Here is a 13,158-nt window from a genome sequence, read left to right as displayed (position 1 = left end):
GAAGTATTCACAAGAGATGATAGATCTCACTGGAGAGAGAGGACATGTACTCTCTAATAGATTTTTTTCTTAAAGATTTTACTTATTTATTCATGGGAGACACTGAGAGGCAGAGACACAGGCAGAGGGAGAAGCAGGCTCCCTGCAGGGAGCCCGATAGGGCACTCAATCCCAGGACTCCGGGATCACGCCCCGAACCAAGGGCAGACCTTCAATCACTAAGCTACCCTAGTGCCCCTCTTTAACAGATTTTAAACACTCTATCAAAGATCAACTTACCAGTATGCTAGTTGTATTAGCGTTGACTGTTCAACATGTAGAAACCATCATGCAGATAGTTACACACCCCACATTCCATCTTCTTAACAAGATAATTCTACCTCTTTCTTATCTTTATTATAAGTTTAGAGCATTTCAAGCATGCCCCTTTCTGCTCAGTACTCACTAATGCAATTCGTTTCTTAGTCTAGAAACACACAGACCTTCTTAACAGTGGGTTAAAAAGAGTCTACATGATTACAAGATGAAAAGAAGAGAATGTTCCCTCTCTCTTACAGCTACAGATAAGAAATCTTCATCATTAAGACAAAACAAAAACAACATAAAAAACTGATTCTGGCAGATATTCCTAAGAAAGTCTCTTGGAGGACTTTTGGACTTCAGAGGTTGTTAATAAGCCCTGTGAAAATAAATTCTGTCCTCTAGTGTGTCTATGATATCGAGTGGATCTCTTCCTTAATAAGCTATGGGCCTGGTGATAGGGCCACATTTATATCCCTTCCCCTTAAGATGTAAATATCTACATAGATTACCTTTACAAGTTGAGAAGGCACCTAAGGCATGACTCCCCTCACCTCTTTTCCTGCACGAAAAAGTTAAAAAACAAAAACAAAGCATCTCTACTAGAGCTACACATATTTATGCAAGTATATGCAGAAATATGTGTATGTGCCAAATATATTTTATATAAATATCAAATATATAAAATAAGATATATGAAAAATATTATAAGAGGCTTTATTTTTCCATACACAAAATTGGCACTGTAGAGCTTTCCCCATTAATAAAGCTTTTTAGTATATACTTATATTCCCACAGAATAAATATATATTGCAAATTATCTTTCTTGCCCTAGTATCTCTTAAAACAATTTTTTTAGGAGAGTAAGTGAGGAGTGGGTGGGGCAGAGGGAGAAGGAAAGAGAGAATCTAAAGCAGACTTCACATCCAGAGTGGAGCCTGATGTGGGGCTTGATCTCTCAACCCTGAGATCATGACCTGAGCTGAAATCAAGAGTTGAATGCTTAATTGACTGAACCTCCAGACACCCCTTTTAAAACAATTTAACCAAAACAAACTGACCAGATAAAACACAGGTAAGTAGGTTTGTAGGATATTTAAAGTACATCTTTAAATGAAAATGATGGCTCTATTAATACAATTAATTGGGCTAAAAAATTATATTGAAAACTGCCATTTTAATGAAATGCAAAATAAGAAAGGAGATGAAATGTGGAGAAGGAGAAGATAAGCCAATGGGTTTATCTTGCACAAAAAAATTTGTGCAAATTTTTTTCCAAGCGGGAAACAGGGTTTAAAGATTGAGGGAGTCGTAGGAGACTATGCATTATCACTAAAATGATTACACTTGGATTATTGATATCTTTTCCAAGTTTGTGGCTCAATTAGAATTTTCTTGTCAATACTTGCATCTTTTCTAATATGGTGCCTAAGCAGTGATGAATCAGATCCCAGAGCAGCATGGTGACTCTTAGCTACAGTGGGACAGAACTAGAGGCTAAGATATAACTAACAACATATCTTAGTTGTAACTAAGATACAGCTAACATCAATAATAGTGGCTATTATTGATACTCTTGTTAGAGTTGGCTAGAAGAATAGGATGCCTTGGGGTGTGTCTCTGGATGAAGGGGCAGAGGATGGGTAGTGGAACAGGCCTCTTGAACACAGCATGGGTGGGTATTTCCTACTATTGGCAACCATCTGCCATTTAATTTCTTTTGAAATAATGAAGGCATTTCTATACTCTCCGGATATACCACTCCTGAAATGGCCTCATCCTTTGTTTTCTGCATGGCCACCTCTATTCAATCTAGAGGAACCAGATCAAATGTTTCCTCTTCTGGAAATCCTGTCCTGGACCCTCTCTCAGGACCAACGAATAATTCCCAGAGCACTTTGTACTCTAAGGGCAGCAATGACTAGCAAGTTGGAGACATTTCCTGACATAGCCACCACTTTATAATCGAGTATTGAATAAATGAACAATAAATGAATGAACATGGTAATACCATAATGAGTTGCCAAGATTGATCCTCACATTTTAAAAACCTTGATGTCAAAGAGTAGATAAGAGTACCGTTTTGAGGTTCACGAGCTTCCTAATTCTTCTTTGGGGGAATACTAACCTTTATTTTGAAGCAAAATAATTTTTATTTTTAAACCTAGGGTACCAGATTTAGAGGAACTAGAACAGAATTATTAGAGCAGGCAGTTCCAGGCTCTCATCAACAGAAACAAAAAACAAGCAGAAACTGTCGGAGCTAACTTTGTCAGAATTCTGGAAAGCAGTCAAAGGTTTTTTAACAACCAAGGAAACACTAAATCAAGAAAAAAAGCAACTTAAAAAATGCTCCTGGGGTTCAAGGAAATCTCTGTCAAAATATTAGCTAAACACAAGCTAACATAACAGGAACTGCAGGGATGACACATGACAAGGAATACAGTGTTTGTAAAAGTAGTTTGTCAAAGTTACTTTAAAAAAGACAAATACTGCCTTCAACAATTAAAAAAGAGCAAACCCTACAAAAGGAGAGAATCTGATTTCTAGATTTACTGCATTATAATATTCAAATGTCAAGTTTTCAACAACAAAATCACAAGGCCCATTCAAAGGAATTACCCCTAAGGATGCCCAAACATTGGATTTACTAAACAGAGACTTTATTATTATTTTTAAAGATTCTATTTATTTATTCACGATAGACAGAGAGAGAGAGAGAGAGAGGCAGAGACACAGGCAGAGGGAGAAGCAGGCTCCATGCCGGGAGCCCGAAGTGGGACTCGATCCCAGGACTCCAGGATCGCTCCCTTGGCCAAAGGCAGGGGCCAAACCGCCGAGCCACCCAGGGATCCCCTATTTTTTTTTAAAGATTTATTTATTTACCTTAGAGTGAGAGAGCTGAGCAGGAGGGGCAGAGGGAGAGGGAGAATCTCCAGCAGACCCCAATGCAGAGCTCAATCTCACAACCCTGAGATCACGACCTGAGCGGAAACCAAGAGTTGGACGCTTAACTGATTGAGCCACCCTGAAACAGAGACATTAAAACAACTATCCTAAATATGCTAAAAAATGTAAAAGAAACCGTGGAAGGAAACCATATGTTAGGGTATAAAACAGTCTCAATACATTGTGAAAGATTAAAACCATGCAAATTATCTTCTCTGACCACAACAGAATGAAGCTAGAAATCAACAACAGAAGGAAAATTGGAAAATTCACAAATATGTGAAAATTAAATAACAAACTCTTCACCATCGTGTCAAAACTATCACCAGAACTTCAAGATAAATAAACAAAAAAACCCAACCTACTAAAAGTTAGGGGATGCAGGGAAGGCAGTAATCAGAGAGAATTTTAGCTGTAAACGTCTACCTTAGAAAGGAATATCCCAAATCAATAACCTAACTTCATACCTTGACGACTTAGAAAAAGAAAAGCAGACTAAACCCAAAGCTAGCAGAAGGAAGAGAATAATAAAGATGAGAGCAGAGACAAATGAAATAGAGAAGAGAAAAACAACAGACATAATCGCACCAAAAGCTGGTTCTTTGAAAAGATGAACAAGACTGACAAATGTTTAGCCATATGTAAGGAAAAAAAAGAAAACATGCAAATAACTAAAATCATAAATCAAAGTGGAGACATGACTTTCAACCTTACCTTATAGAAATAGAAAGACAGGGTGAACAACTGTATATCAACAATAAGATCTAGATGCAATTAACAACTTTCTAGAAAAAGAAATGATTACGCTGACTTCAGAAGAAATATAAAATCTCAATAGACTTGTAACAAGTAAAGAGTAATCTACAAGTAAAAATCTGTAAGAAGAAACATTCCAACAAAGGAAAGTCCAGGACCAGATGACTTCAGCAGTAAATTCTACCAAACGTTTAAGAAAGAGATAACACCAATCTTTCTCAAACTCATTCGGGGAAAAAAAAATAACAGAAGAGGAGGGAACACTTTCTAACTCATTCTATGAGCCCAGCTTCACCCCAATACCAAAACACCTAAAGACATCAAAAGAGAAGAAAATTACAGGACAAAGCTCATTATGAATGTAGAAGAATCTTCGACAACATCCTAGCAAACCAAGTCCAACAGCATATTAAAAGATTATACACAATGAAAAAGTGGGATTTATCCCAGGAGTGTGAGAATGATTCAACGTAAGAAAACCAGCCAACATCACACATCACATTAATAGAACTAAGAAAAGGAAAATGTGCAAGATTATCTCATTTGACTCAGAAAAGGCATTTGGCAAAATTCAAAACCCTTCATGATGAAAACACTAAAAAGCCGAGAAATATAAATGGTACTTTTTCAATAAGATAAAAGGCTTTTATAAAAAAACTCACAGTTAAAAAAACTCACAGCTAACACAATACTTAATGGGAAAAGGTATTTCCCCTAAGATAGGAAAAAAGGCAAAGATGTTTGCTTTTACTATTGTTATCAACAGTGTACTGGAATTTCTAGCCAGAGCAGTCACGGAAAGAAACAAATTAAAGGCATCTACAATGTAAAGATAGGAGTAAAATTATATGCAGATGACATGGTCTTATATATAGAAAAATCCCAGAGAATCCACAAGGAAGCTGTAGAGCTAATAGAGCTAATAGATGAGCTCAGCAAAGTTGCAGCATACAGAATCAGCAGAGAAAAATTGGTTCTGTTTCTACACACCAGGTCTTAACAATCCACTAAAAAGAAAAATAACAATTCCATTTTCATAGTTTCCGAAAGAATAAAATACATAAGAATAAGTTAAACCAAGGAGGTGAAAAATGTGTACTCTCAAAAGAACAGAACATTGCTGAAAGAAAGTAAAGATAAATGGGGTTTGGGGTAACAAATAATTTTGGAATTGAATAGCGGGGGTGGCTGTATAACATCATGAATATACTTCATGCCACTGAATTGTACGCTTAAAAATGGTTAAAGTGGGAAATTTCATGTTCTATATATTTTACCTCAATAAAATTTTTTTTTACCTCAATAAAATTTTAAAAACAAAACAAAAAGGTCAAGCAATGTACATTTCCCTGATTAGAGATGGAAGGGCCTGTTTTTATCATGGGCAAAGCCACTTCCTGGTAAATGATCCTGAGGTTGATAGGAGGCCTGGAAGAAAGGGGGAAGCAGTGGGTGATGGTAGAAAATGCTAGAGTCTGTACTGCTGGTAAGTGGTTCGTGGCCTTTCACATCAGGAGAGATGCTTCGTGGGGCCCGGTGTTGGGAAAGAAGTAGGGCAGGAGTGGACCCCAGGAAGATGCTGGTGGGGCAACATGACTTTGTAACTCTCGGCAGAGCGATGCCTAATTTTCCCTGTCTGGTTACAAGATTTCATTTCCTTCCAATATGCTGAACCTCTTGTTTATGAGCCTCTACTGTATTCAGGCACTTGTTGGGGTTCCATGAAGATACTGGTGGGTAAGACCTGGTCTTCCCCCACAAGGAGCCTTCGTTTTAGTGGGATAGGAAAAGAAGTGCAAACACATAAATATTGTGTAAATTATGTTAATATCATGAAGGCATTAAAAATTGAGGCTGAGAAAGTACACAGGAGCGAAGGGACCTTCTCTTCAGCAAATTGCATTTAAGGTGTAAAGGATGACAGGAAAGCCCCTGTGTGAAGACCTGAGAGTGGAACATAGAAGAAAAAGGGAAAAGCCAGGGTCCTAAAGAAAAGTGAAACCTATAGGCCTTGAGGGTCAGATGGTTAGAGGATTTTGAGTGAGGGCAAGGATGAGCCAGCACGAGGATGGCTGGGGAGGGGACACGGACCAGGTAGAGGGTGGTGGGCCCCGTAGGAAGTCATTCACAAATCACCGTCATCACCGAAACTTTAGAACATTTATAATAAAGATGAGCTCTTGGTCTTGGCTACGTTCTGGGGCCTGTTCGCCGAGGAGCCCGTGCAGGCAAGCGCTACAGGTGCAAAGCAAGAGCAAGTCTGGAGGAGCCAGTGGGTTCTGATGCGCAGAACTGACCTTTAGGAGGCTGAAGGGAGAAGCCACAGGCGCGGCGGGGGTGGGGGGGGTGTCTGTGCCACAGCGCAGCACCCCTTGGAAGGCGGTAGAAAGTACTCGACAGGCCGCTGGCAAGGGGCCCCTTCTATGACCAACGTGGGGAAACTGTGAAAGTACACAGTGTCCCTGGAGGACTAGAGAAATTAGGGATATCGAGCATGTTTGTTTGCAGAGCTACCAGTTGGCGTGTCTTCCGGGAAATTGTACAATTTGAAGTGAGAGCTGGAGGGGGGCACTAGCTGCATGGAGTTGGCGGCAGAGCGAGGGGTCCGCAGTGAAGGGTCACGGCTCTGCTGTGACCCCAGAGCTGCCTGGGTGCTCAGCGACTGTGCACACACAGAAGGGCGAGGGGTGCTGAGGGGTCCTCCCCCCAGAAGCTCCCAGGCCTGGGCCTGGGCCTGCCGTCAGGAGGAGGCCCACGCCCGCTCACCTGAGAGGAATCACATTTCCTCATCTCCTTCTCCTTCTTCGCCAGACGCTTCTTTTTCTTGTGAAGAGGCTTGGACTCCAGAATCATTTCTTCGAGTTCAAAGGTGGGGTCGCAATTCAGCCTGCCTTTCTGCAAGAAAGACGGGTTGGCTCAGTCCTCGCATGCAGGGTCACTCTACAAACGCCCCGGAATCCCACCTATTTGGACGGAGCGGCCGGCACAGGGGCTGCGCTTCCTCCCCTGAGAGGATTGGCGGCCGTGCTGGCTTTCAGGCTCATTTTATTTCATTTTATTTTATTTTATTTTATTTTATTTTATTTTATTTTATTTATTACTTTTTTAAAGTTGGAATTCAATTTACCAACATATAGCATATCACCCAGTGCTCATCCTGTCAAGTGCCCCCCTCAGGGCCCGTCACCCAGTCACCCTGTCCCCCCACCCACCCCCCTTTCCACTACCCCTTGTGCATTTCCCAGAGTTAGGAGTCTCTCATGTTCTGTCTCCCTCCCTGATATTTCCCACTCATTTTTTCTCCTTTCCCCTTTATTCCCCTTCACTGTTTTTTATATTCCCCAAATGAATGAGACCATATAATGTTTGTCCTTCTCCTATTGACTTACTTCACTCAGCATCATACCCTCCAGTTCCATCCACGTCAAAGCAGATGGTGGGTATTTGTCATATCTAATGTCTGAGTAAAGCCATCAGTGTGATAGATCACATCAACAAGAGAAAAAACAAGAACTATATGATCCTCTCAATAGATGCAGAGAAAGCATTTGACAAAACACAGCATCCATTCCTGATCAAAACTCTTCAGAGTGTCGGGATAGAGGGAACATTCCTCAGCATCTTAAAAGCCATCTACGAAAAGCCCACAGCAAATATCATTCTCAATGGGGAAGCACCAGGAGCCTTTCCCCTGAGATCAGGAACACGACAGGGATGTCCACTCTCACCACTGCTATTCAACATAGTACTAGAAGTCCTAGCCTCAGCAATTGGGCAGCAAAAAGAAATAAAAGGCATTCAGATTGGCAAAGAAGAAGTCAAACTCTCCCTCCTCGCAGATGACATGATACTCTACATAGACAACCCAAAAGCCTCCACCCCAAGATTGCTAGAACTCATACAGCAATTTGGTAGCGTGGCAGGATACAAAATCAATGCCCAGAAGTCAGTGGCATTTCTATACACTAACAATGAGACTGAAGAAAGAGAAATTAAGGAGTCAATCCCATTTACAATTGCACCCAAAAGCATAAGAGACCTAGGAATAAACCTGACCAAAGAGGTAAAGGATCTATACCCTAAAAACTACAGGACACTTCCAAAATAAATTGGGGAAGACACAAAGAGTTGGCTCCTCGATTTTAAATGTCGTTTCCTTCCTAAAGGCCCCGTGAGCCCTCTGAGGGAAAGGAAATCGCGTTCTAGTTACTCTTCTAAGGCAGGAACTGGCGCTCTGTTTCCCAGGTAGTTCTCAGGTGCGTCTGGCGGACAGGTAGAGGGAATCCCCCAGCCCCGCACCTCCCGGCCCACCTCTGAGGAACCTGCGTCTGCCACAGGCTCCTGGAGCATCCGGAGGAGCCCTGGAGCCCAGCGTCCGCCAGGCGTCTCCCTCCGTTTGCACGGGCAGGATCACACCCCTCACGCCCCCAGCAGGCCTGCGCCGCCGTCCCCTGAGGCCTACATTACTCTGCCAGTCCTGCTGACGCTGAACACGGGCTAGAGTTCTCGCTGGCGCCCCTTGGCCAAAGCTTCTGGGCTCCGGCTTTCACCAGGAGGCCACAGACGTCCCTCAGCCAGGCACTCACCAGGTGGGAATCATTTCCCTTTGGCTGCTTGTCCTCACGAAGAGAGCTCCGTGGCAGCAACCCCCAAAGGAAGAGGGGTGAATGGTAAAAAGAACCCCAACGTTTTCAACGCGGTGACTCACAGAACTCCACGGATACCAATTTCTGTGTCTTTGAAGTCAGAGAAAATACGGTTTCCTCAATGAGCAGATTCCTGGGGATGACTCTGGAAGGCTAGGGCTTCCTTCCAGTAGAAGCACACCGCAAAACAGGATTAGGAGCTAGCACCCCAGATGCAGACAGCCCTGGATGAGAAGGCCACCTGGCCACTTGTTAGCCCCACGGCCCTTGGTGGCCCCTGTGCCCTGTGCGGGCCTCCCTCTCCTAATCTGTACGACAGGATTTTGGCTGTCTGACAACATAGGTGTGGTTACCTAGGGAGACCGTGCGTGTACCTGAATGAGAGTGATTATGGGTTTGTTAGGATTGACTCACGTTAGGAATAAAGCCCGGAACGAGCCTCTTCTGCAAAACTGCATCCCAGTTCATGTCGTTCATATATGGGAAGTTCTGGACATCAGACAAGTGAGAAAATCGTTGGTCTGGATTGGGCTCAAGTAGCTGCCAATGGAACACAAACAGCAAGATCATGATGGGTCAAAGTGGGGCAAAAAAAAAAAAAATTATACAAATTCCCTGTAAAAGTTCTCAAGGATAGGTCTGAAGGAAATGAGGCAGTGTTCCCCTTCTCTAATCCTATCAAATAATACAGATAATAGGTACATGAACAATGTGATCATGCATGGATAGAATGAGCTGTAAGCAGGTTTTTGCAGTGTGGTGAGTGAAAACAGATTGTCCTAGTGAGTCAAACATACTTTTGATTCCTGACTCTTACTACTTAATTAACTATGGGCAAGTTTGTCCTCTAAACCTTAGTCTACCATCTGTAAAAAGGAGATAACTTACATGGTTATGAGTAGGAATAACCCATAACCATGTAGCCTAACTTACATAACTTATCTAACTTAAGCCTAACTTAGATAACTTACATGGTTATGGGTAGGAATAACCCATAACCATGTAGCCTAACTTACATGGTTATGGGTAGGAACAAATGAGGTCAAGTATATAAAGTACCTAAGACAAGGTCAGCCCTTCTTAGGTGGTGAATGCTCATGTGTTTTCACAAATGAAATTGACTTCCTACTAGAAGTTTTATCTGTTCATACAATTAATCAAAATATATTGGGTGTGACACAGATAAGATGTAACGAAGCTTACTGTTACAGTTTGGGTTTTGGAAACTGTGATTAAAGATTTTTCTCCCTGTAACCGTGCCACAGCTAATATCATATCAGTCCTGTGGCTCAAATGGAAATGTCACTTCTGCTTGAGAATGCCCCTGGAGACCATAGTCATGGATTATGGGGGTGTAATTCTGGGGGTGAGGGCTGTCTGGGAACTGAGGAAAGTTTGCTTACGGAAAATGACCCCTCTCTTCATCTTTGACATTATCAATATCCCTATTCCAAATCAGGGAACTTGACCCCAAAGACGGGAGGCACAGGTGTGAACCCCAGGCCCTCAAAGCCCTTGTCCTTAACTGGCCACAACTTTGTGATTTTCCCTCTTGGGAGAAAGCCAAGTGCATCCTCTGGGGCTCCTCATTCTTTCCTCCGTATAATCATTCAGTGCATACTACTTAGCTGTTACTACTATTGCTAGTAATCCTTTTCATGAATATGGCACCTGAAAATCTGACGGACACTATGGACCTCATTTATTGAAACACCAGACCTTACCACCTGTCAGGCTCTGTAATCGATGCCGAGGTGGCACGGCGAAGAAGCCTGCCACGGTCTGTCCTCATAGGGCTTAGAATACAATATTCAGTGACCCAAGAATCGCACACATATAATGCATAATTTCAAATAAAAAATGGTATGAAGGAAAGATAGTGCTATGTGACCTTACGGCAGAAGAAAGCTCTCTGAGGAAGTGACATTTCAGCTGAGATCTAAAGCTGTGCTTCTCTATCTATGTAGAAGTGTCATTTTTTTTCTGCTTGTTTTAATTTCCTACACAGTTAGATCAATATGTGATCTTATTGTGCATGGCTTATATGCAGTGCCACACCATGTGTAGCTTGTGATTTGAGTTAACACCCTGTTCAGTGACATGAGTCCACTGACCATGTATTTAGAGGCATCAGCAGTATCAAATTGCAGTAACAGTTTCTAAATGCTTCTCTCAATTTCTATACTTCTCATGGGCCTGAAGGAAACAGTTCATGGACTTGAACAGTCAGTGAATCCCACTGAGTAGTGTTGATCTAATGGAGGGAGCTGGAAGAGCTGTGGGTGGGGCATTGTTCCAGGCAGGAGTAGCATGTGCAAAGGCCCTGTGGTAAGAGACTGGCATATGATAGTAAGAAGGGAGAGGAAAAGGAGAAGAGAAAAAGAAGTCTAAAGTAGTTTATGTGTAGTCAAAAGGGGAACAAAAGTCCAAAATGGGGCTTGATTGGTAGTGAGAACCTTTATACCATACAAATTATCTTGATCTTAATTCTTTTTTTGTAAAAAAAAAAAAAAGAGATTTTATTTATTTATTTCATGAGAGACAGAGAGAGAGAGGCAGAGACACAGGCAGAGGGAGAAGCAGGCTCCATGCAGGGAGCCCAACATGGGACTTGATCCCAGGACTCAATTCCGGGACTCTTGGACCATGCCCTGGGCCGAAGGCAGGTGCTAAACCGCTAAGCCACCAGGGATCCCCTCTTGATCTTAATTCTAAGAACCATGAGAAGACAATGAATTTTACTTTGAAAAGATCGGTATGTGGCAGAGGAGAGAACTGAATGCAGTATGTAAAAGTGTACAGGACAAACCAGTTATAAGGCAAGACCTGATGGCAGTGGGACTGGGGAGATGGCAGTAGAGATAGAGAGAGGGTTCAAGAGATATTTACAAAATCAGGTTACAGAACTTGGCAATGAACTGGATATGGGGATGATGGGTGACTTCTGGTTTCTGGTTTCCCTAACTGGATGGATGGAGGGGCCAGTCGCTGAGAAAGGGAACATCACAGGAAGTCCAGGAAACAGAGACCAGGAACTCCATTTTGGACACCCTGAGTTTGACAGTACTGAGCAAGAGGACACGTGCTGCCTTATTGAAGCCACATGCTTGAAAGCTGTTAGGTGCGAAGCCCACTCTCGAAATGTGTATTCTCGTGGCTGCCTCCACTATTATAGACAACCTCTCACCTCAAACCAGAGAGCATGCTTCTTTTTCCCACTTGCATTGCTCATGCAGTCCTCTTTCTTACCTTCTTAAGTAGTGACACCATTTCCTGTGACCAGGCAGAGGGGTAAGCCACAATAGCCGTGTCAAACATGTGTGCGATTTCCTTGCTGGAAGTGCTGGAGCGAATATGGTACGGTCTCTTGGGGAGAGAAAAAATAAGAGTCTTCGTATTTAAAGGGTAAAGAAAAAAATTTTGTTTCGCACGTGTTCCCGAAGCTAAATTTTCTACCAGTAAAATCTCAGTATCATTTTCTAACCCCTTCCAGCTGACTGTTTTTTCATATGCAAATGTGGTCTACTGTTCCCAGATCTTTTATTTATTTATTTATTTTAAAAGACACCAGAAATCTGTAGTTTCCTGTGAAATCTTAGAATTGTTAAAAACTTGTTAAAAACCCGTTGGGCCAAATGAAACATTTCTGTGCACTCAATCCACCTGAGATGCCAGTTTGGGATGTTTTGTAAGGCAGCTTACCTAAGTATTTGCCTAAAACATGGGACAAGTGTTCAGTAAAAGGAACTTGAAAAAAATTGTTACTTAAATGTTAATTATTAAGAGGCCCAGAGTTGTACTCTACACCTCGTTGTGCTTCTTGAATCAGTAGTGAGCTCAGGATAGAGTGCGGCCCAGGAAACTTTAACTCCAGTCCCAAATCCTATGAGCTGCTAGTTATGTGGAGTAGGGTGGAGAACTTTATCAGGAGACAAAATATTTTTACTTCTGAGAGAAGCAAGTTCTTCTCTGGTTTTAATTTTGGGGATAAGAAATCAAACAAAGCAGTGGTTTTGTTATATTTTTCACCGCTGTCCACTAGAGAGCAGCCTTTACCTATATTAATTTCTCTAGTTCACAAAACGGATTTATGGGATTTTATCTTTTGTGTGAACTGTGAGCTACTTAGGGCCAGAGATCATGTCCTATTCATATTTGTGTCCACTGAACCCAGCACCCAGTAGGTGGTCATTACATGTTTGTTGAATGAACAAAATTTCCATATTAGGTTAACAAACAATGGGACAGTTAATATGGCTATGTACATTTATCAAGTGCCTGACCCTTTCAAGATATGTAATAAATGACTGTGGATTGATGGAGAAAACTGAAGGAAATGGAAGAGTTTCATATTCTTCCTGCTGTAAATCAGTATTAAAAAGTAATGTGATTATAGACGGCTAATAGACACATAAAAATATGCTCAACATCACTCATTGTCAGGGAAATACAAATCAAAACCACAATGTGATATTCCCTCACACCTGTCAGAATGGCTAAAATCAAC

The 13,158-nt window shown here is 41.9% G+C and overlaps 1 protein-coding gene across 3 annotated transcripts in view; it reads right to left on the bottom strand.

Annotated features, from left to right (window-relative positions):
- STK32A (serine/threonine kinase 32A) overlaps positions 1-13,158 on the bottom strand; it is a 130,330-nt gene that overhangs the window by 9,028 nt on the left and 108,144 nt on the right. For all 3 annotated transcript variants that reach the window (XM_026018620.2, XM_026018634.2, XM_026018628.2), the window contains 3 exons: positions 11,901-12,017; positions 9,066-9,191; positions 6,772-6,900 (listed from right to left, as the gene is read on the bottom strand). In XM_026018620.2, coding sequence (XP_025874405.1) covers positions 6,772-6,900; positions 9,066-9,191; positions 11,901-12,017 — 372 coding nt within the window. The remainder of the gene's footprint in view (positions 1-6,771; positions 6,901-9,065; positions 9,192-11,900; positions 12,018-13,158) is intronic.

This window comes from Vulpes vulpes, chromosome 2 (genome assembly GCF_048418805.1).
Source record: "Vulpes vulpes isolate BD-2025 chromosome 2, VulVul3, whole genome shotgun sequence".
Classification (NCBI taxonomy): Eukaryota; Metazoa; Chordata; class Mammalia; order Carnivora; family Canidae; genus Vulpes; species Vulpes vulpes.
This window is presented reverse-complemented; position numbering and strand designations above follow the sequence as displayed.